The 22,528-nt window shown below is 37.1% G+C and overlaps 1 protein-coding gene across 1 annotated transcript in view; it reads right to left on the bottom strand.

The window, feature by feature from the left end:
• Positions 1–204: 204 nt before the first annotated feature.
• The window catches only part of LOC309601530 (transmembrane protein 161B-like), a gene marked incomplete at its 3' end in the record, with an annotated part of 70,857 nt that continues 48,533 nt past the window's right edge, over positions 205–22,528 (bottom strand). The window contains exons 6-12 of the mRNA XM_082334575.1: positions 12,552–12,703; positions 11,363–11,423; positions 9,287–9,427; positions 6,387–6,500; positions 4,022–4,196; positions 1,722–1,818; positions 205–482 (exon numbers count right to left, since the gene is read on the bottom strand). Of these exons, the coding sequence (XP_082190701.1) occupies positions 205–482; positions 1,722–1,818; positions 4,022–4,196; positions 6,387–6,500; positions 9,287–9,427; positions 11,363–11,423; positions 12,552–12,703 (1,018 nt within the window). The remainder of the gene's footprint in view (positions 483–1,721; positions 1,819–4,021; positions 4,197–6,386; positions 6,501–9,286; positions 9,428–11,362; positions 11,424–12,551; positions 12,704–22,528) is intronic.

Here is a 22,528-nt window from a genome sequence, read left to right as displayed (position 1 = left end):
TATCATTTCAGTAACAAAAAGCAACAAACCCAGCTGCAATTTTAAACATTATAAGAATATTCACCCTGAGAACACAGAATAAGTGTTTAAGAATAAATGCTGATATGTTTTTTTCTTCATATATAGTTTTTTCTTCATCTCCTCTTGGGTACTTGGGTTTGTATCTAGAATTTGACCGCATACTTGCTTTGTCAGTTGATCGGTTTATGCCACAGTCAGGTACTGGTGATAGAAAAGCCCAAAGAGGCTTGTGGAAAAGAGGCAAGCAGCAATCCACCAGGTGAGGAAAGACAAGAGTCCTCGGAATAGGAGAGGAGTGAAAATATTCTTTAGGCTTCCCAAAGCCATTGTTATTTGCACTACAGTTACTTTCATCTTTCCATCAACAGATGGGGACTCAGAATAAACTGAACTGGGAAGCGGATTGTTTTCTACTGCAGTGTCAGAATTAGATTCTGGGTAGATGCCCCAAGAATAATTACCTGTTAAAAAACAGAGTAACACATAGAGTAACACATAAGATATTTGTAGAATTAGATTTTAAGTTCTGTTATTTATTTCTAGCAACTCTATAGATCATCTTATATATATATTTGTCAAACAAAAAAACCTGCAAAATTTTACTTATAAATTAGTAAATGCTAACTGTGTTCATCCACATGGCTTCCTGATACTACTAGTAAGCTATCAGGGTAGGATTCACCTTACCTTTTGACATCCTAACTTTTACATGTGAATCAATTGCCTTGGGACTCTGTCAGTGCTGGGTGTGATTCATCTCACCAGATGTAGATGTCTATTTTAGGATGGAATGAATCATAGACTAATAATGCCTATTTCTTTCTGTTCACATTTGGCAAAATGAATGCTGCCACTGCATGGTAGGCTGTGAAAGACATCCCTCAAAAGAAAGAAAAAAACCCAGTGACTTCAGATCTCCCAATAATGAAATAAACCCCACATCTTACAATTTCTGTTCAAAAAGTCCACTGAAGTTTGAAATATTGAAAAAAAATTTTACAGATATTCATAAGGTTAAATCAGCAATGCTTTATACAGCTCATTGTTGAAAGATGTCAAAAGCAGCAAGAGAAGAGCACAGCTTAAAAGCTATTTATCATCTGTTTGCCAGCAGGTCAAGAGAGGTGAGCCTTCCTCTGTACTCAGCACTGGTGAGGCCACACCTGAAGTCCTGTGTCCAGTTCTGGGTTCCCCAGTACATGGACATACTGGAGAGAGTCCAGCGCAGGGCCAAAAAGATGATGAAGGGACTGGAGCATCATTCATATGAGGAGAGGCTGAGAGAGCTGGGACTGTTCAGCCTGGAGAAGAGAAGGCTCAGGGGGGATCTCATCGATGTATATAAATACCTGATGGGAGGGAATGAAGAAGAGGGAGCCAGGCTCTTCTCAGTACTGCCTACTGATGGGACAAGAGGCAATGGGCACAAATTAAAACACAGGAAATTCCATCTGAACACAAGAAAACACTTTTTTACTGTGAGGGTGGTCAAACACTGGAACAGGTTGCCCAGAAAGGTTGTGGATTCTCCCTCCTTGGAGATACTCAAAACCTGACTGGACACGGTCCTGGACAACCTGCTGTAGCTGACTCTGCTTGAGCAGGAAGGTTGGACTAGATTCTAATTTTCTTTAGTAGACTGAAAATATAAATGCCCTATATAGAATAGAACACAGTTTTGTTCATCAAATTTTGCCTACCTAGTGTTTTCAAAAGCAGAGTTGCGTGAAGGATCATTACCAATGGTGCAACATACTGCAGTGCAATTACACAAAGATAATAGAATACCCGAGCCACCTGGGAAAACAGAAAAAAGTAATTCATGAGTTCTGGGTGATCAAAGCAAACCTTTATATATATGCTTAGGAAAAACAAGCAATTAATAAAAAACCCCAGTTCTTATGCAAAAAAGCTATTTTAAAAGTTTTATAGCATGTTTTGGTATGTGAAATATTGTCTTCAAAAGACGTAATAAAGAAGTGATCTCTATAATGAATTCTAGTTTCAGGACACTTACAATCCTGAGAGGAAATAGATAGCTGAAAGAAAAGAGTTAAAAGTAGCGGTTCTGTTAACATAAACAAGATTAATTTTGCTTATGCAAATTGAATGCTATAATTCAAATACTCATATTTGAAAACACTAGAATTTTGTAAGCCATCTCAAAGCTAAATATATGATTCACAAACTAAATCCCATTTTGAAAATGAAGTACTGTGACTGTAGAAACAGTCCAAAGCCTGATCAAAAGTAAATGAAACCTTGGTTAATATTGCAGTCCCTTTTCAAAGTGAGATAGTTGTAAGATCTCCAAATGGAAAACACCAGTACTTCAAAAACAATGACAAGAGGGATTTTCATTAGCAGTTCATCAATAACAAAGCATTTAAATGATCTTTATTTCAGGTACACATTCAGGTTCATTGAAAACCACTCAGATTTATCCCTCCCCCTGCTCCCAATCTGTTCCAGCTTTCTCAAGATTGTTACATTACATGTTTTACATAAACTACTGACCTAATAGATCAAATGAAGAAGGAAAAAAAGTCATAAAATCAATAGCAAGCAAACAGTAAAATAATCTAGATTTTAGAACAGAATACAGGGTGGTAAAAAAAGATTAAGGCAGCCCTGACATTTTTTTAAATAGCTTTAAAACCTCAACGGGCTTTGAGATGATCAAGCATCAAGAAACTAACATGAGAAAAAAAGCAGTAAAACATTGACAGAAGAAAAAGCATGAGAAAAAATATTTTAAGATAATTGATGGCATATGATGAAAAGAGCAAATAAAAAAAAGTAATTATCATTGTAGGAAGACAGAGAGGAAAGACTTTACTGGCAAAAGCACCAGAAGAAAAGAAAGCAGGCATGGCTAGTAAAACCAGATAGGACTATATTTAGTGGCCCTGAGCTTCTTAACGAGAAGATATTCAAAGTACTGCATAAATGGATTTAGGAAACATCACATACAGAAGGCATTATTATTTTATCAATAAGATGAAAGCTTCCAAAACTAAAATTATGCATTCACAACTAGAACAGTTCTGTCATAAACAATTGCTGCTAGTTGTATTTCCCAACCTTTTTTCTGAAGTCCAAGGCCAGTCACTTGGTTTGTAACTACATATTTGAAATAACAAAGACAAGATTATAGTAGTGATTATCTAAAAACAGAGAGGAAGCTTTGTCCTGTGGCATACTTCAATATTCCTTCTGGAATACACCCTGACTCAGCAAGATTATCAGGCAGCACTATCATGCAACACTAGAAATAAGTTCATTGTGCAGGAAACACGCAACACCACTCTATATCAAGCTTACAAATTTCTATCTATCCATTTCCTCTGATTGTTGACATTTTTTAATTACTTCTCTTAAAAATAAAAAAAATCAAGGAAATCTTTCCCTTTTATCACTTGCCACAGTAACAAGATGGGCAGATGGTTTTATATCTAGGCTACTGCATTTGAGAGTGGTCTTACAGAACTAAACATGTCTTATTTTATCCCAAAATATAACCATCCTATCTTAAATTTTTCCTCAAATTAAAAATTACAGTCGGGATTAGGTAACAATATTTTGCCCTTCTATCTAAATCTGACTTTTTTTTCCATGCTGTAGCTAAGAAATCACCACTTACCCTATACACTCCCCAGGTTCAATTCATGCTGAACAGAAACACTCATCAAGATAAACATAAGGCTTGCCAAGATATTTGTAAAGAAAACTTCATGATGGGATCTCTTAGAACAACGGAGGAACAACTTAAGACAAAGCATCTGAATAATACGGATGATGCATCTTTGCATATTTTGGGTTGCAGAATTTTGCTGTAATGGTGCTGTTTTTATAAAGAATATAATTTAGGAAGCTTCATTCAAATTTCAGTTCTGGTGCCAAGGAAGACAAGAAAACTAGACATTTATGTTTTTCTATGAAAAAAATTTGCACAGACAGAGCGCCCAAATATACGTAACCTTAGTGCCATTATACTTACCATTTTTTGTAAATCAATTGTACTTATTCTGCCAGCTTCATTTTTCATCCGATCCATACATTTCTGGGCTAAATTCAGATAGGCCTGTAAGTGACTGCGCATCATAGCCAAACGTAAAGCACACAAAAGGATTATAATCCACAACCGCATGGTGTCAAATGTATCTTCTGACATTCTGTGGATAAAAACTGTAATGTTGTTTTCCAAAGGTCACCTACCGCTACAGAGTTATTTGTTTGTATCATCTGTAAAGAAATCTTTAAGCATATTGTTAAAAAGTTACATACAATCCACAGTTAAAGAGTTCATGTGCAAGTAATATTCACTTCTCCCCCCTGTTCTCTTTACTGCTTGTACTGGGTTTGCGTGGCAAGGTTTTGGGGGGGGGCTACAGGGGTGGCTTCTGTGAGAAGACCCCAGAAGCTGTCCCTATGTCAGAAAGAGCCAGTTCCAGCTGGCTCCAAGATGGACCCACTGCTGGCCAAAGCTGAGCCAATCAGCGACGGTGCTAGCGCCTCTGTGATAACATATTTAAGAAGGGGAAAAAACTGCCGCACAACAGCAGCCGGAAGAGAGGAGTGAGAATATGTGAGAGAAATAACTATGCAGACACCAAGGTCAGTGAAGAAGGAGGGGGAGGAGGTGCTCCAGGCGCCGGAGCAGAGATTCCCCTGCAGCCCATGGTGAAGACCATAGTGAGGCAGGCTGTCCCCCTGCAGCCCATGGAGGTCCACAGAGGAGCAGATATCCACCCTGCAGCCCTTGGAGGACCCCATGCCATAGCAGGTGGATGTGCCCTGAAGGAAGATCTGACCCCATGGAGAGCCCATGCTGGAGCAGGCTCCTGGCAGGACGTGTGGCCCCATGTGGGACCCATACTGGAGCAGTTCTTGAAAAACTGCAACCCGTGGGAAGGACGCACGTTGGAAAAGTTCATGGAGGATTGTCTCCTGTGGGTGGGACCCCACGCTGGAGCAGGGGAAGAGTGTGAGGAGGAAGGAGCAGCAGAGATAACGTGTGATGAACTGACTGCAACCCTCATTCCCTGTCCCCCTGTGCTGCTTGGAGGGGGGAGGAGTTAGAGAAATCGGGAGTGAAGTTGAGCCTGGGAAGAAGGGAGGGATGGAGGGAAGGTGTCTTAATATTTGGTTTTATTTCTCATTACCCTACTCTGACTTTTGATTGGCAATAAATTAAATTAATTTCCCCGAATCCAGTCTGCTTTTCCTGTGACGATAAATGCTGAGTGATCTCCCTGTCCTTATCTCGACCCACGAGCCTTTCATTATATTTTTTCTCTCCCCTGTCCAGCTGAGGAGGGGGAGTGATAGAGTGGCTTGGTGGGCACCTGGTGGCTAGCCAAGGTCAACCCACCACACTGCTACTTCTTGGTAGCCCTATAACAGCATTAGAGCCAAATTAGTACCCATCTGTCTGCAAACAAGAACAACTCTTAAATGCTCGAATTCTGAGTAATAAAGACAGAACAATAAAAAGCAGGCTCTTTCAGACAATTCTAAGTTTTGAGATACATACTTCTAGATAACAACTTCAACTGCCTTAGATACACTGCTATAGCACAACTCTCATTAAGATTTACTGAAGAGTAAAACAGAAACACAAAAATTATATATTTGCAATGTTTTATGCAATAGCTCAGTGACCACAGTTATCTTAGAAGCATCTTTTAGATCTAGAAAGCAATAAAAGTGACAGCAAATCATATCAGTTTCCACTCTATTAGAATAGTATTTTGAATTATCTGTTAATAAAGTGACAATGACAATCACCTATGCTACTTATACAATATTGATTTCAAATACAATTCTTCCAGAAAATTCTTTCCCTTTTTAGGCTTTTAAATATTTCAGCTATCAAATTTCATATGGACTTCATCTACACACAGATTTTAAGACAAGTCTCATAGCACTAAGAACCTTACGTCAGTTCTCATACAATGTATCTATCTATCTATCTCAATTGTCTTCAGTGAAATCACTTCTCTCTTACACCAATAAGTAAGAAAGATGCAAGGTATTAGAAGCTGGCAATGAAGTGGTATTCTGTCCCTAGGAAGAACAACACAGAACTCTGACACAGAGATGCCAGAAGATAGCAGCTCTTGGGAACCACTGCCTTTTACCATTCTTCATCAGATTCAACACTCTGTGACTGATTCTCATTCTTCCTAAACAACAGAAGCCCTTTACAGCTCAGTTGGAACTTCTATGATACCTTTCATGACAGATGCTAGTCACAGCCACAATTTTAAGTTTTCCATGTTGCTATGACTTTTACAGGGCACTACTTAGACTTAAAGTTTTATCCTCAATACCCCAGAAAGAATTTTTAAAGGGAATCTTACAAAGGTACGCTCTCTTTGCCCAAAGGTGGGTTCATAATGTAGTCCTTAGTGATTGGTTTTACCCAAAGTAGAACCATAAGTAAAGGAGCCAAGAAGTTTATATGTAGCAATGTTCTGGAAGAGGAAAAAAAAAAGGGAGTGGGTTATTAAATACAGTTACCATACTGTTGAAACTGGTGGTACAGATTACAGAAGAGTAATACAAATTTTAAAATGGGGGGGGGGGGAAGGTAAATAAGAGAATTGCTTCCCTTTGTTTATAAGTATGACTTAAGTCTCAACAAAACAGTAATATTACATACTGTGAAATCACACTGGTTGTGGTTGAAAAAAGTGCTCTTTGGAATAAATCAAGTTTTTTAGATATTCGAACAAACTAACCAAAGGAACTACGTGCATTATACCACACTATAGTAAAAGACAGTTGTTGAAAATTTCCATACGATGGCATAATACCAAACTGCAGTAGCCATTACTGTTTTAATCTAGAGGGTGAGTATCTTAGATGGATAATTATGGAAAATATGCTGCTATATTAGTGAATATTTTTTTTGCTTTATTAAAAATGTACTCAGATTAATTTCTGTTATCTGTACAGACCAGGAGAAACACTTTTCACAGGCCAGATCATCCATTTTAATGAAGATTTTTACTTAGGAACCTTGAGGAGCAGTCCAAAGCATTTTGGTAACTTGTGAAATGAGCTTCTACTTATTTAAGACAGCCTATTGGATTAGTGGACTGGAATGTGCCAAAGAGTGGCAAGAACCACTTTGTGTTTATTTGAGTAGAGGTAGAAAGGCTGAAAGACTCTTGAAGCAGGCTCTGTGTAGGAAAATGGTACAAATTGATTAAAAGAGAACTCCAAAATATATACGGGGAAGGATGCTGCTAAAGGAAAACCAAACAGGCGATCGAAATTAAAACTGACACCAGATTATTTTAATTCTATTTTATCCAAAAACTTATTCCCTATTTATATATGCAAGATTCACGTTAATAATTTTGACCACATTACTGAAGTGGCAATTCATCATTTGCCTAATCTCAAGTTTTTTTTTTTATTTTAAGTCACTGCTCCCTATAAGTCTCCCATTCTGTAATTATGGCTTGTATCTTTTTTCTTTTACAAATGTATGACCTTATACTTACCTTATATGGAAAGGCATTGTTTTCCCCACACCCAAATTAAACAGCTTTGTATCAATGACATGTCATCCTCAATTACTGCTCCCCTTTAGTCACTGTCAAACAGCTGCAAACAGTCAGTAATGATCTACTCATTGACAAAAACACACCACTAAGGGCAAATACTGATCTTTTCAGAGCCCATTAGAAACAATCACTCGGCAATGATTCTTTGTTTATAATTGCATTACCTAACTACATTGATATCTGACCAAGTTTTAATCCATTTAATGTTATTTCTATATTGTTCCAGTTTAATAGTCAAAGTATTGGTAGACCTTTAAAAAGAATTTGCTAGGTGCTGCACAATGTTATCTTTAATAATCAGTTCTAATATCCCCTAAACATCAAGTTAGACAAGATTTATTTTTTTCATAACCCCATACCAGTGGATATTAATTACCCTCTTAGTTCTTGATTAATGAAGTCCTGTTTCAGAGATTTTATATTTCTGCCTAAGATCTCATGTCCACAGATCAAGACAGACGTTGGAAAATTAGAGGATAGTTACAGAAAAGGCACAAGAAATTTTAAAATATTGAAAACCATAACATTAAAAACTCAGCAGTTTAAGAGGTGACTTGATCACAGTCTACACATAGACTGAAACTTAATAGCAGATGATACAACAAAAGTCAATAGCTTGCAGCTGTAATGGGATGCATTCAACTACAATGAGAGTGCAAGTCTAATACAAAGTAATTAGTTAACAATTTACCAAGAGTAAAGGATCCACTTTTAAACATAGTTTAATTTTTTAAACGGGGTATTTTTTGGAAAAAAATACACTTCAGTTTGAGCATAAATAATTTACATATCAGAAAATCTAATGGTTCTCTTATGAAAGTGGCCAGACTAAATGTTCACAATGGCCTATACTGCAGAATTTGTGTCATTAACATGCATTAAATATTCAGAGGTTATGATCTATGAAAGACATTTGGAGTTGTTCCCTCAACCAGAGAATGATGAAGAGAAATAGTTAAATATAAGAGAACATTTTACATCCAAACTCAAGAACAGCTGAAAATGAAAATGTTCTTTTAAACTGGTATTAACCTCTGAGCCTTATTATATATTCTGGGTCATCATAATGTAAGAAATACTGACATACTGAAAAGGACAATTTTAATTTACTTTTCATTTTAAAGCCACAAAAGCTTTAATAATTGAATGCACTTCCTATATGTTACTCTAAATTCAATATTTATTAACAGAAGGTTTCACTGAGTTTTAGATTCCCTTTTAATGTGTTTCAAATTGAATGCCTTTCTGAAGCTATTTCTTCACTTTCTGTTTTTTCTTTGTATCTTAACCTAATCTTATTAACAAAGGCCCATTTAGAAAAAAAAGAAAAAAATAAAAGTCTGTGGCTGCACCTCTTCTTCCAGACAGCTATTTGAATTTCCAAAAAGATATGGGGGAAAGGAAACAGGAAGTAGAAACATTCATGGTGGATCTCTCACACGAGGAAAGAAAAGGAATGCTTCTTTAACTCGGATTTCACTTTCGAGGCAAAGAATGTAATAGATCAGCAGAGGGCAGGTTGAGCACAAAGAGGCAGGTCACAAGTCTGCTGGAGATATGAAAAGCAGGCAGCAACAGAAGTCTTAGTCACTGCCTTCTTACTGGAATAGTTTGTTTATTTTCAGACATTGAACTGAGATTTAAGACTGAGTAGCATATACCTATGTGTATATATTTTCTCTTACTGTGTTATTTTTTCTTTTGCTAAATTCAGAGCATCCAGATGCATTTGAGCCAGTCGCAAGCCAGGGAATGTCAAAAAAGCACCAATAAGTGAACACAGAACAGCCAGGAACAATTTGAAGGTTAGTTTAGACACAGGACCCCTAAAAGAAAAGAAAGGAAATAAGCCGGGGGGGGGGGGGGGGAAATCAGAGACTACTTTCAAATCAACAGTATCTAACATTTAATCAAATTAAAATAAAAAACAAGCAAGTCACCTATTTCTTTAATAAAAAGAATAAAAAGCTCTTCAATATAAGAAAACCAAAACTAAAGCTACTTCCTACAAAATGTTAAATTTGTTAGCAGAGAAAAAAAAAAAACAAAAAAGAATAATTTTATATTGCGATTAACAAGTTATTCAATAAAAATAGCTAGTGGAATGAATTCGATGATTATACTTTTAATAGAAGAACAGATACATCGTAAGTTTAACTGGTCAAAGGCAAATTTTTACTTTTATTTTTATTTTTATGTTATGCCATTCAAACTACCAAGAGACACCATCATCAACTCAATCACTGCTGTAAACAGCCAAAGCACTGTGAATGTTTAAAAGGAAATGGACACAAACAGAAAAATTAACACAGAAATTAGTTGTCCTGGTTTCAGCTGGGATAGAGTTAATTTTCTTCCTAGTAGCTGGTATAGTGCTGTGTTTTGGATTTAGGATGAGAATAATGTTGATAACACACTGATGTTTTAGTTGTTGCTAAGTAGTGCTCACACCAGTCAAGGACTTTTCAGCTTCCTGTGCTCTGCCAGGTGCACAAGAAGCTGGGAGGGGGCACAGCCAGGACAGCTGACCCAGACTGGCCAAAGGGCTATTCCATACCATCTGACATCATGCTCAGTACATAAGCTGGGGGAGGTGGCCGGGGGGCAGCGATCGCTGCTCCGGGACGGGCTGGGCATCGGTCGGCAGGTGGTAAGCAATTGTACAGTGTATCTCTTGCTTTGTATATTATTATTGTATTATTATATAATTATTATTATTACTACTACTATTCTATTTCATTTTACTTCAATTATTAAACTGTTCTTATCTCAACCCACGAGTTTTCTCCCTTTTACCCTTCCAATTCTCTCCCCCATCCCACCGTGGGTGGGGGAAGTGAGCGAGTGGCTGTGTGGTGCTTAGTTGCTGGCTGGGGATAAACCATGATATTAGTAAATTTGGAATAGTTTATGAAAAACAGAGCAAAGAAAGGTTAAGAAACACATGGGATTCAGTTGAAGGGTTTCTTTCTCATTAAATATCCATATCTATAAGTGACGCATTATTCTAAGTATATATTTGAAACTTCTTTTCCTCACAAATAAAAAAACAATCTATAATTCTTGTATAATACTTGAGAATTTCCAAACAAGAAATTCAAATTTGTATTCCCACAGTGATGACATACCCCATACAAGCATTTTGGATCACGTGTTTAAGACAAGGATTGTAACAGAATTCCATTTACAATATACAGAGGCTGTCTATGACAGTGACTGTATATATAAGTAGCATCACAAGCTATCAAACATTCCTTTGTCAGTCTATACAAAACTTGGATGTACTGTAGCAAGCAGATGTATTTGCCTAAGAGGAAAATACTATTATAGCCTGAAAACATGACTGAAAGCCAAAATTTACTCCTAATTCCAACTTTATTGCAGGCTCCATCTGTAGCTTTTGCACTCTCATCTTCCTGCATACCACAGGAACTGCAAAAAATACTTATCTCCTGTTTCAAGCAATCTTTTCAAAGCTGAAGGGACTGTTTAAGAATTACCATGAGAAAGACTTTTATAGTTTTTAACTATATTTTATGGACTGGAACAATTTTGGAATAAAAAGGGAATACACAAATGCAACTTAAGTTACTTTGTAAATATTGATGGATTATTTTCATTAATCCACCTCTTCACATTAATACAGAGATTATAAGTGCGTATAAGAGCAAAGCATGCAAGACAAAAGCTTGCTAAGAAAATCCAAGTGGTTCAGTTATAAATCCAACATAATGAAAACCAATGTATTTCCAGAAACTTACTGGGATTCCAAACCCTGCTTTTCGAGAAACTGCATAGCACTTTCTGAAAAATTTGAGAATCCTGCAGAGACATAAATTATATGTATTTTAGCACAGCACAAATATAAAATCTCTTTTTTTTGAAATAAAATGCTAGGTAACAGGACATATTTTAAACAAAATTTGTCTAGCATTATTATTATTATTATTATCAACAAATTATGTCTAGCATAGCTCTTTCATGTGCTAATTAGTATGCCACGATGCAATAGAACTCAGTTATTAACACAAACAGTCTTTGAAAACATCTCTGATATTTGTACATTTCATGAACATGAACAAAACATTCATTTTTAAGAAGGTAAGTAACTTTTTTTCAGTAGAGGAGCTTCACTTTACTATGCAAGGCAAAATGGGTGCCCTGGTTTCAGCTGGGATAGAGTTAATTTTCTTCCTAGTAGCTGGTATAGTGCTGTGTTTTGGATTTAGGATGAGAATAATGATGATAACACACTGATGTTTTAGTTGTTGCTAAGCAGTGCTTACACTAGTCAAGGACTTTTCAGCTTCCCGTGCTCTGCCAGGTGCACAAGAAGCTGGGAGGGGGCACAGCCAGGACAGCTGACCCAGACTGGCCAAAGGGCTATTCCATACCATATGACGTCATGCTCAGTACATAAGCTGGGGGAGGTGGCCGGGGGGCAGCGATCGCTGCTCCGGGACGGGCTGGGCATCGGTCAGCGGGTGGTGAGCAATTGCATTGTGCATATTATCATTACTGTTATTTCCTCTTCCTCTGCTGTCCTATTAAACTGTCTTTATCTCAACCCGCGGGTTTTACTTTTTTTTTTCCCCGATTGTCTCCCCCATCCCACCGTGGGGGGTGGGGGGAGGGTGAGCGAGCGGCTGTGTGGTGCTTAGTTGCCGACTGGGGTCAAAGCACAACACTGGGTTAAAAATAAAACTGGAAAGTAGATATAATTAACAAAGCAAACAACCTAGGTAAAGACTACACTATTTAAAACAAAGCAAGGAAAATATACAGGATATCCTTCAGAATCGACATTCCAAAGCAAGATTTCCTAAAAGTGTATTACATATAGTGTTCATTTAAATACAGATATTCTCAAAACCACCTAAAACGCTTAAAATTAATTTTTCAAGTAATGTAATCACTAGAGCTGTTGCAAACCCTGAAGAAAGGAGTTACCTGATTCGAGTCCAAACTCTAGATAGCTTTCTGTCACAATCAGGATTGCCATTGCTTTCACAAAGAAGAAGCAGCCAAAGGTGACACAGACTGATCTTTCACCTCCATCCTCTACTATGAAATAATGGGTGGTCAACGAAAACAGTATCTTACTATACAAGAAAAACGTCAAGGAAAATCAAGTTTGTAAAATAACTGTATTTATAAATTATAAAGCTGTATTTTGGTCATCTACACTAAGATACGCAAATGCTTTAAAAAGTAACGTGTGTTTGGCCAATTTGAGGTTAATTATGCTTTACAGTATTGTGGGAGTTTAATAAGCACAGGCACACAGTCACATAATGGGTAGTAAGGAATACGCTGTTCTGGAATATAATTTTGTTTTCATTTAGGCTTACTGATAGCCAAATGCAATGGTATTCACTATCGACCCGAGAATAATTAAACCAAAGTTTAAATGTAAATTTTACATACTTGTAAGAACGTACAGAAGTTACATCAAACCAAAAATAAGACAATTGTATCTTCAATGTAAAATATCAAGCTAGATGAAAAATATTTCATCAAACTACACAACAGTGAATGCAGGGAAGTGAATAAATAAATTTTTAACCACAGTGGAGTTATACATGTTCTGTCAGAATGCACAACCCCAAGTGGGTGTATTCAAGATTCTTCACTGCAAGAATCCAGAGTGCAAAGGCAAAAATATAGCACCATTCAAGTCACTGCATGCTTGTTGCTGAAATAATCTCAGTTAAAATACTTCCTCAGTCTTGACTTAACTATATGTGAATGCACATTTGTACACATGCATACATCCATACACACAAATACGTATATATAGTACATATATATGTATACTGTGTATATAGCATACACAACTTTTTGTTCCTTTGGGGAGAAAAAGGTAGAAAAGGTAGAAAACGTAGAAAAGGTGCTCCTCCTCACATAAGTCTCTCTTTTTTTCTGAAGAAAAACATAGACATTGAATTTTTTCTTCCCTCCTTGATTAAAGGCAAGACATTTTAGAAAACATGAGGTGAGAACAGAGAGGTTTGTTGCCCTTCAGTTTAGAAACAAACAAAAAACCCCACACAATAAGCATTTAATGCAAAAGCTGTTCTCTCAAATGTCTGCTGAGCTTTCCCAAGTAGTCTTACAAAAGCTTCCAGGTAGTTTTACAAAATCTGTATCCTTTCAATTAGATTTCCTTTTCTTAGTTTTCAGGACATCATGATTAGTGGAAGCAGCAAAAACTTAACTCTTTGCATAAGAGCAGAGAAGTTGTAAGAATTTTTATATATGTAAATAAATGTCAGAAAAGACAAAATATATTTTTTGCTTTAAAAACACCAAAAGATTCTCTCTGTCACTTAGAAATATTCAAACATCAGATAAAGTAACTTTGTGCTGGTTTTGGTGAGGGAGGGCAGGAAGCACAGGGCATACATACAAACAGCAGGGAATGGGATGCCCCAAGAAGCGCTTCTGTCAATAATGGGATAAAATTTCTTAAATATGAAAACTTCTCCTCACAGGAAGCATAGACCTGCCTTATAAGAAATAGTGACCAGTGGCATGGGATTGTTGCTTAGATTATTATGTGACTATTTACTAAGCAAAAAACGCATGAAAAGATGAAACTTGTGTTTCTCTACTTTTGCACGTATGTGTTCAAGATTTCTCAACAATCAAAGGTAATCAACTAACAGCACATTTAGTATTATCTAGGAAAGAAAAATCTATCCCGTTCTTATTTTGATAAAAAAGAGAGACTATATAGTCCAGTATTATATCTTAAGTCCTTTCCTCAATGCCATAAATATGAACATCTAAGAGGTTATCTGCTCTGTTATCAAGCTGTTTTAAAAATGTTTATTGAATATTCTCCTTTTTAGTGCCTTTCTAAACATAATTAGTTCCAAAATTATACAGTGGATTAAGATAATTTTTTTATAATACACTATCAATTCTTACTACTATGAGCTGCAGCCCATTATAATTGATTTTTTTTTTTCAAATGGCAGGCAATATCAAGTCTGTATTTAAATAAAGTACTTGGAGATCATTCCAGACATTACTTGCTTTAAATAACAAAAAAGGAAGACACAAAAAAGATTTCAAGTGTAAACTGTACCCATTTTTTCCACTGCACAATAACATAATAATTTATATTTGTACTTTTTAAAATATTGGAAGTATTTTAAGATGTAGATTATGTGAAAATCTATTTTAGGGTATCTATTTGATAAAAACATTTGAACTGTCATCAGTTAATCTCTCAAGAAACCATGTGATTATGCAATATTGCACTTCATTAAGCAGCACGCATTTAACATATGCATTGCTGTATTTCATCTATATGCAGAGAAGTACTCATATACGCACATTAGGGTGGCCTAACCACAGCATCTAACTTGACTCTTAAGTTTACAGTAATCAACTTAAACTCCCTTTATAGTTAACAGAAAGAACAGGTATCCCTAAAGGAAAACTTATCTCATCCTAAAAATGGGCACATAATAGGTCATACAGACTGTGTTCTGGAAAGGTCTGTTTCTCTGCACTGACCATTAAAAGAACATCAGGATGATTTTTAAACACTTAGAAGTTAGGCAAGATGACTCCCACCCTTATAAACATTTTAGTTTCTAGTAAAATACATAGAAATTTTGGATTCACAATTGAAAACCAAATAAACTCCTCTATATTATTTCTAATTGTATGTAGACAGGAAAAAAAAATAGTTTAAGGCTTCCAGAGATTATTTCAAGATCTGACGACTGACTTTCCCTAGATCAGCCTTCAATCAAGTTAAGGAAAGTCTGTTGCTTTCCTTTGCTATCCCATTGATATGACTACATATGAAGACATTTTTCAAATGTAGCCAGTAAAGTTTCCTAATCTACTAATGAAATCAGGTTACTTAATCAGCTTTTCAGATGACAGACAGCTTCCCAACTGAGAAATACCTTACTTTTCCTATACCACATTAATTTTCCTAAATACCTTGCCTTTGCAACAGAAAGGATCGTGTACAGCACTGTTTAAAGGTTTACAACAGATAAAAAATTAAAGAAGCTGACATATTTGTGTGTTGCACAAAGACAATGATTTAAAATGTCATTCAGTTGTTCTCAATGATGAATTTCAAATAGCTGCATAAGCAGAGTAGTTTAAATTAGACACGTGCTATTGTTAAGATGATAGATCATCTCTCGATGTTGTCCATCTTCACTCTATCCTCGTGCACCCCCTCCCGCCAATGAAGTGCTTTGTTATTTTACAAACTCATCCCTTTGCAAGTATGCTAGCTGCAACTGCTACATTTAAAATTGCAATCAACTATTTAATTCACTAATTTTGAATATTTTTTTCTGACAGAAGCCACCTTTCCAAATTTCAAAGTAATGGAAATCAGAAATCAGTGACTAGTGACTATTTGCAACAAGCTGTATAGCAAGAATAAAAAAAAAAAATTAGTAACCAGAACATGTGACCTACGACACAATGCGTTTTCACAAATGTCAAAGTTACTTTTGCAAGAAGTATTGCAAACCCTATTTTTAAGCCTAAATTCACGTTTAGCAGGTTGCGACCGATAATCTGTCTTTAGAAAAAAAAAAAAAAACAAAACAAAAAAAAAACCTCAACATTTTTGTTTTACAAAATCTTTTGCTACTTCTCTTCATGTACTGGAAACTGTTCAGTGTGTGCAGGCTATCACCATGAAAAGCCACCAATCAATTAACCCAGTATCCCATAGCCTTTCAAAAATATTAAATAGAGGGCAGGTGGTACAGCAGGTCTTCTAACTGCTGCCTCTAAGAAACATACTGTCATTGAATCTTCCTGAAAGTGTAAAGCAATTAAAAACTTTATTGTTCTGTTCTGCTAAAACAATAAGAGAGTTCTCTATACTGAAACTATTTATCTGCATTGCCAACTGTGAGGTAACCAAGAATAGTCTATATTGCAGTCAAAAGGAAAGAGGGAGACACACGCAGACATTCCTCCTCTAGCTTTACACTGGCTAGGTTAGGTTGATCAGTCAGTACCAATGCAGATACAGAAGCCTGGAGTTTAGCATGGGCTGCCACTTGAACATTTACCCAATCTGACAGATGAATTCTGCATCTTTCACTGAGGTATCTGCTAATGCAGCTGCACAAATATTTCTGCACATTAAATATATTTAAAGCTAGCTTAGTTGTGCCTAGCAGAATTGCCATCAATGTAATGCCAATATACTCTAACCATGGAACTCAAGTACTAAACTAATGTATTACTCCTTTTACATTAAAATTCTGTTAAAACACAAATGTATGGACTAGTTTCCTGTTTGGAATTTTTTTCTGAGTATCTACACTACCAACCTAAAAAAGCTACTAGTGGGTTACTGCACCGAAACAAAACATCTACCCCTAGAAAAAATGGTCGAAAAAATTTCCAATCAATCATCACTTCTATAAGCTTCTTTTGGCCGCTTTGCCAGCCAAGTCTCTAGTACAATCCAATACCTCTTAATATACAGGCATGAAACAGGGAAAAGCATCTGTCACCAAAACACAAAACTGTTCTAGAATTAATTCTTGACATATCACATTGGTTTCTTTAAATTTAAAATATGGGGGTGTACTGGTTTTGACTGGGATAGAGTTAATTTTCTTCATAGTAGCTAGTATGGGGCTATGTTTTGGATTTGTGATGAAAACAGTGTTGATAACACAGGGACGTTTTAGTTATTGCTGAACAGTGCTTACACAGAGTCAAGGCCTTCCTTATTTTGCTTTGCTTGCGCGCGCAGCTTTTGCTTTCCCTATTAAACTGTCTTCATCTCAACCCATGAGTTTTCTCACCTTTACCCTTCCGATTCTCCCCCCCATCCCACTGTGAGGGGGGTGAGCGAGTGGCTGCGTGGTGCTTAGTTGCTGGCCGAGGTTAAACCACAACAGGGGGGCAACCAAATATTTCGACAATTTAGGATGAATCATTTCTGGTCTTGACATACTGAGTTAGTAAATAGTTGTATGTTTTTAAGTATTTTCAGTATCCCAGAGGCCCAATGTCGAAACACAATAATGAACCAGATTTCTTCTGAAACCTCTTTTCACTCGCCTAGGTTACAGTGATCACAAGAATTGTTTCATTAATACTTCCGTATACCACTCCTTGCACCAACACCCCCCCAAAAAAACCCTGTAATGCCCAGAATAAGTTATGTTAACATATTTATAGAGATGTTAACTCTCTAATACAAAGTTCAGTTTAGATCGTGCTCCCTGGTACTGCAGTCTTCTGCATTGTCACTAACCCCTCAAACTGGACAGGACTAAACTACTTCATCCCATCTGCCCAGGAACCGCACAAACATTTAAGCAAGCCCTATTCAATATTAGGAAGCAGTGATTTCACAAGGATTTCTACAAAGCCACCTACTCTGTGGAGAAACCTCCAATAAAAACGAGGTCTCTCTCATGCCACAGAAAAAAACAGTAAATAAAAGTTGTAGGAAGCGGCAGAAAACCAGTTCCACCATTTATTTCCTTCGTATAACTATTAAATGACGGTTCAACTATCTATTAATGGATAAGTAATTATATTTTCCATTGTATTCTCTCTTTCAAACTACACAAAAACATAGACATTTTTTGAAGTGATTCATTAAAAACCCTAGAATTTAGACTCCACTGTTTGACAATGCATTCAAAACAAAAGGTAACACTTTTTATACAGGTTTCCAATTTCCCAGAATTTATTTGTGAAGGCTTAGTCCTGCATACAAGGTCATTCTTCTCCAGGCTTTCCCAAATTTGTGTACGTTTTTAGAAGTGCCACATGAATTTTAAACTTTGAGTTGTCTATTCTTCCTCTTACCCCAACAAACTACCAGAATTTCTTAAGAATTTTCCCTCTAAAGTATATTGTCTGCTACCAAAAACTCAAAAGAATATTGGTCCCTTAGCCAATACAAAAATCACACATGCTCAGGTAAAGAAATGCTAAAGCATGCAGTTAGCTGTTCACAGTTTATTAAATAAAACTTAGCTTTTGGCATATGATCTTTTGATTTTAATACTATTCTATGTGATCTTACAGCTCAGAAATGTCATGCCAATATACACACTAAATTTAGTTTTGACCTAGCACAACTTGTCCTCTTACAGTGAAAAATTACTTACTTGCTTCTGACAATGGACAAAAATCACCTGTCCATCTCCACAGAAGACCTTACATTTAAAATCCCATATATAATTATGGGATTTGATAATCTACATGAAGATATTTAAAGTGTGAAGCATGCTTCCTGCCAATGTTGCAAAGTAATTATCTTGTGGTTTCCTGTATGTCTCATAAGTTCTAATGTATAGAAACTGCAATATTTCCTCTCTGCCATACTTCCCTTTCAGTCATTTAAGAAAGCTAGTAAGAAAATATAGGCCAACGTGCTGCTAACACGCAGGATACTAGCTCTGTTTCCATCTTATCCAGCTGCAAATGGGCAATTGGATCTCAAATGTTTGAGCCAGATTAGGACAAGGCTGAAAATACTGATTTAGGCTCAATTCATTAAAAAAAAAGGCAGGTCAGAAAGAAAGAATCAGGAAAAGACCCTAATATCTATTTGCACAGCCATGCATCTCGATTCTTTTAGATTTCTGTATTTGGTTTTGCCTCTGAATTGATGACCAAATTAAAGCAGTGATTAGGAGTGCATTTAAATACCACTGTAAGAATGGAATGTTGCAGTCTATTTTCCTACATAATCCATGCCAATATATTAATTCACAACTTTGTCACCTAGAGTTGCAATTACTGTAGTATTATTTAAGTTGGTTACACCCAAGATTTATTTGAAAGATGAAGCAAATACAGGGCATTGTCATCAGTAAACTTAAGAGTGTATTATGGTTATACTATCTGAAAATTGTTTTTCCATTAATTATATTAACCTCCCTCTCATTCTCAAAATGGGAGTTGAAGGTGGTGGCTTGCACCTCTGATTTCTTAAGTAGCAGTTGCTTCTCTCTCTCTCCTTCCCTCTGCCGCGATTAAACTAGAAATCCTGACTTCATCCAACCAAATAAAAAAAAAAGGCTGCTTAGCAACATAGCTATAATATCATTAAAGGTGTCACCACCTGGTAGGTTAGAAAACCACCTTTTGGATTATCTGCTGACAGATAAGAGTCAATAGAGAAATAATTGGTCTGGAGGCAAGCTACTGCCAGTCGGTTATTTCATAATGCAAGTCAACTCCTCCATCTAAGTTATTACTCATTAAAAGGAAAATTCTGGATATCATTTATACTTCAGGCTACGTGGAAAAGGTATTACTGTCCTTATTGTAAAGGCAGCACACACTTCAGTAATTATCAAGCACAGACAAGCTTTAAGCATATCCAGAACTGTCAGTAAAAACTAACCAGAGTTCAAGGGGTTTACGTGACATCACTAGCTAGTGCTAACACCAAAAAAGATCACAATAAGAATCTCTATGGAAGAAGAGGCATTTCCACAGAGGAATCAATTTTGAATATTCAAGTGCTATATTAAGTCTAACTTAGCACTTTATCTGGTTATTAGCTGTTCAGGGAGCAAAGCAGTTGCACAAATTCATTTTCTGACTCACATCTCCATAACCTACTTTCTTCCAGGCCCTTATTACATTGCTTCATCACCTCTCACATCTTTAAAAGGCAACTTTCCTCCCCAAAGAGTAAGTCTGGATTGGTCTCTGAAAACCAGCTAATTACTACACAAGCATCAATGTCCGATACTGCTTTCTCCAGTACGTCACAGCTGCTTCTTTTTATGATTTGATATTGCTTGTTTCCTAAATACTCTGCTTTTGTTTCCTTCAGTTTCAGAGGGGAGTTCAGCTTTTCACAGAACTTTGAAAACATAGTACCACCTCAGCTCCTACAACTGTCTACACATTTTATTTTCACATAAACTTCATTATAAGTATCTTGAAGTTCTTCTAAAAATATGAATTCATGCATGCATCTTTGCAATAAATGATTGTATACAGTATTGTACTATTCAGCTAAGGAAGCATCAGACTAAACATATCAAAAGCAAAACGTGCACAGTAAACATTCTTCTCCCAACATTTAAATACTTCCTGGTACAAAAATCTCTTCCTGATTGCCCAGCTGGGCAAAACCAAATTAGTTTAGAACCATTACAGATGAGCACTAACTTTTTGTTCACATACATAAGATGCTTTCCATAAATAGTCTGGTATTAATATTTAAAAGCCATTGATATCAGCATATCCAAAGAGCATGTATAGCGTATATATTACCTGACAATGGCACTAGCATACACAATCCTTTTTCCAGATATTAAATCATAGAATCATAGAATGGTTGAGGTTGGAAGGGACCTCTGGAGGTCATCTGGTCCAACACCCCTGCTCAAACAGGGCCACCTAGAACCAGTTGCCCAGGACCATGTCCAGTCAACTTTTGAATATCTCCAAGGAGGGAGAGTCCACAACCTCCTTGGGCAACCTGTGCCAGTGCTCAGTCACCCTCACAGTAAAAAAGTGTTTCCTGATGTTCTGTGTGTCCTGATCTCTAGGGAACAGCTTCATGCAGCTCTAATCAATTATTAAATGTGCTTACTCTTGGTTTTTACAAGTGAGTTTAAAACCAGCATTTCACAGTAGTTTTGGAACTATATTTTACATCAAACAACACAATAAACTTGTCACCAAATTGCAAAAACTTCAAAGTTTCTTCCCTTGTTAAAATTTATCAAAATCCATTCCTTTGGATTCAGCAGGGACTAAGTAAACATTCGTGCCCAGATTCTCTGTTTACCTTACAAAGCCTCCATGTACATAGTGTGAAAATCTACATACATATATACATATATCAGTTATATACAGGAGAAAAGTAAGTGTGTCAGAACGTCTTGCCATTGCTAATTCACTTCAAGTACAAGGAAAAAGTAAGATGTCAGGGTTACAGGGCTATCCAAACAAAGGAGACAATGTTTTGTAAATATTATGTCTACGGCTGCCCTTGGAGTGTTATCAGGAGAGCTAATAAAACTGGCTAGCAGGCAGAGCTCAGCCTCTCCGAGCTACTGCCTGCAAGAGCCTTCGAATCTTATGTCTCTGTCTCTTGTCTTGGGCCTTCCCTGACAACTAGCTTGGAGAGATCTTCCCCACTGGGAATACTGGGTGAAGATGTCTGGTCCCCAAGCCCCTGCAGGTGCATCTGCAGAGGATGCTGCGGAAGCTCTGCAGTGGTGTATGGAGCGGATACAACAGCTTGAGTCACGGTACTCACAGGAACTGGGATCGTTACTGGGTGAGATAAGGGAAAAGACTCAAGCCTTGATAGAGCAGCTCTGTCGTCGTGTAGAGGCTCTAGAAAGGACAGGCTCTACTTCACCTCCTTCAGTCACCCTCACAGTAAAAAAGTGTTTCCTGATGTTCAGACAGAACCTCCTGCATTTCACTTTGTGCCCATTGCTTCTTGTCCTGTCACTGGGCACCACTGAAAAGAGCCTGGCTCCGTCTTCTTTGCACCCTCCCTTCAGGTATTTATATACATTGATGAGATCTCCCCCCCCCGGAGCCTTCTCTTCTCTTGGCTAAACAGTCCCAGCTCTCTCAGCGTTTCCTCATAAGAGAGATGCTCCAGACCCTTCATCATCTTCGTGGCCCTTCTCTGGACTCTCTCCAGTATGTCCAGGCCTCTCTTGTACTGGGGAGCCCAGAACTGGACACAGGGCTCCAGGTGTGGCCTCACCAGCGCTGAATAAAGTGGAAGGATCACCTCCCTCGACCTGCTGGCAATACTTTGTCTAATGCAGCCCAGGATACTATTAGCCTTGTTTGCAGCAAGGGCACATTGCTGGCTCATGTTCAACTTGGTGTCCACCAGGACCCCCAGGTCCTTTTCTGCCAAGCTGCTTTCAAGCTGGGCAGCCCCCAGCATGTGTACTGGTGCA

Source organism: Platalea leucorodia (genome assembly GCF_965183815.1).
Source record: "Platalea leucorodia genome assembly, chromosome: W".
In the NCBI taxonomy this organism is placed as follows: domain Eukaryota; kingdom Metazoa; phylum Chordata; class Aves; order Pelecaniformes; family Threskiornithidae; genus Platalea; species Platalea leucorodia.
Note: the sequence above shows the minus strand (reverse complement) of the source record. Positions and strands in the feature narration are given on the sequence as shown.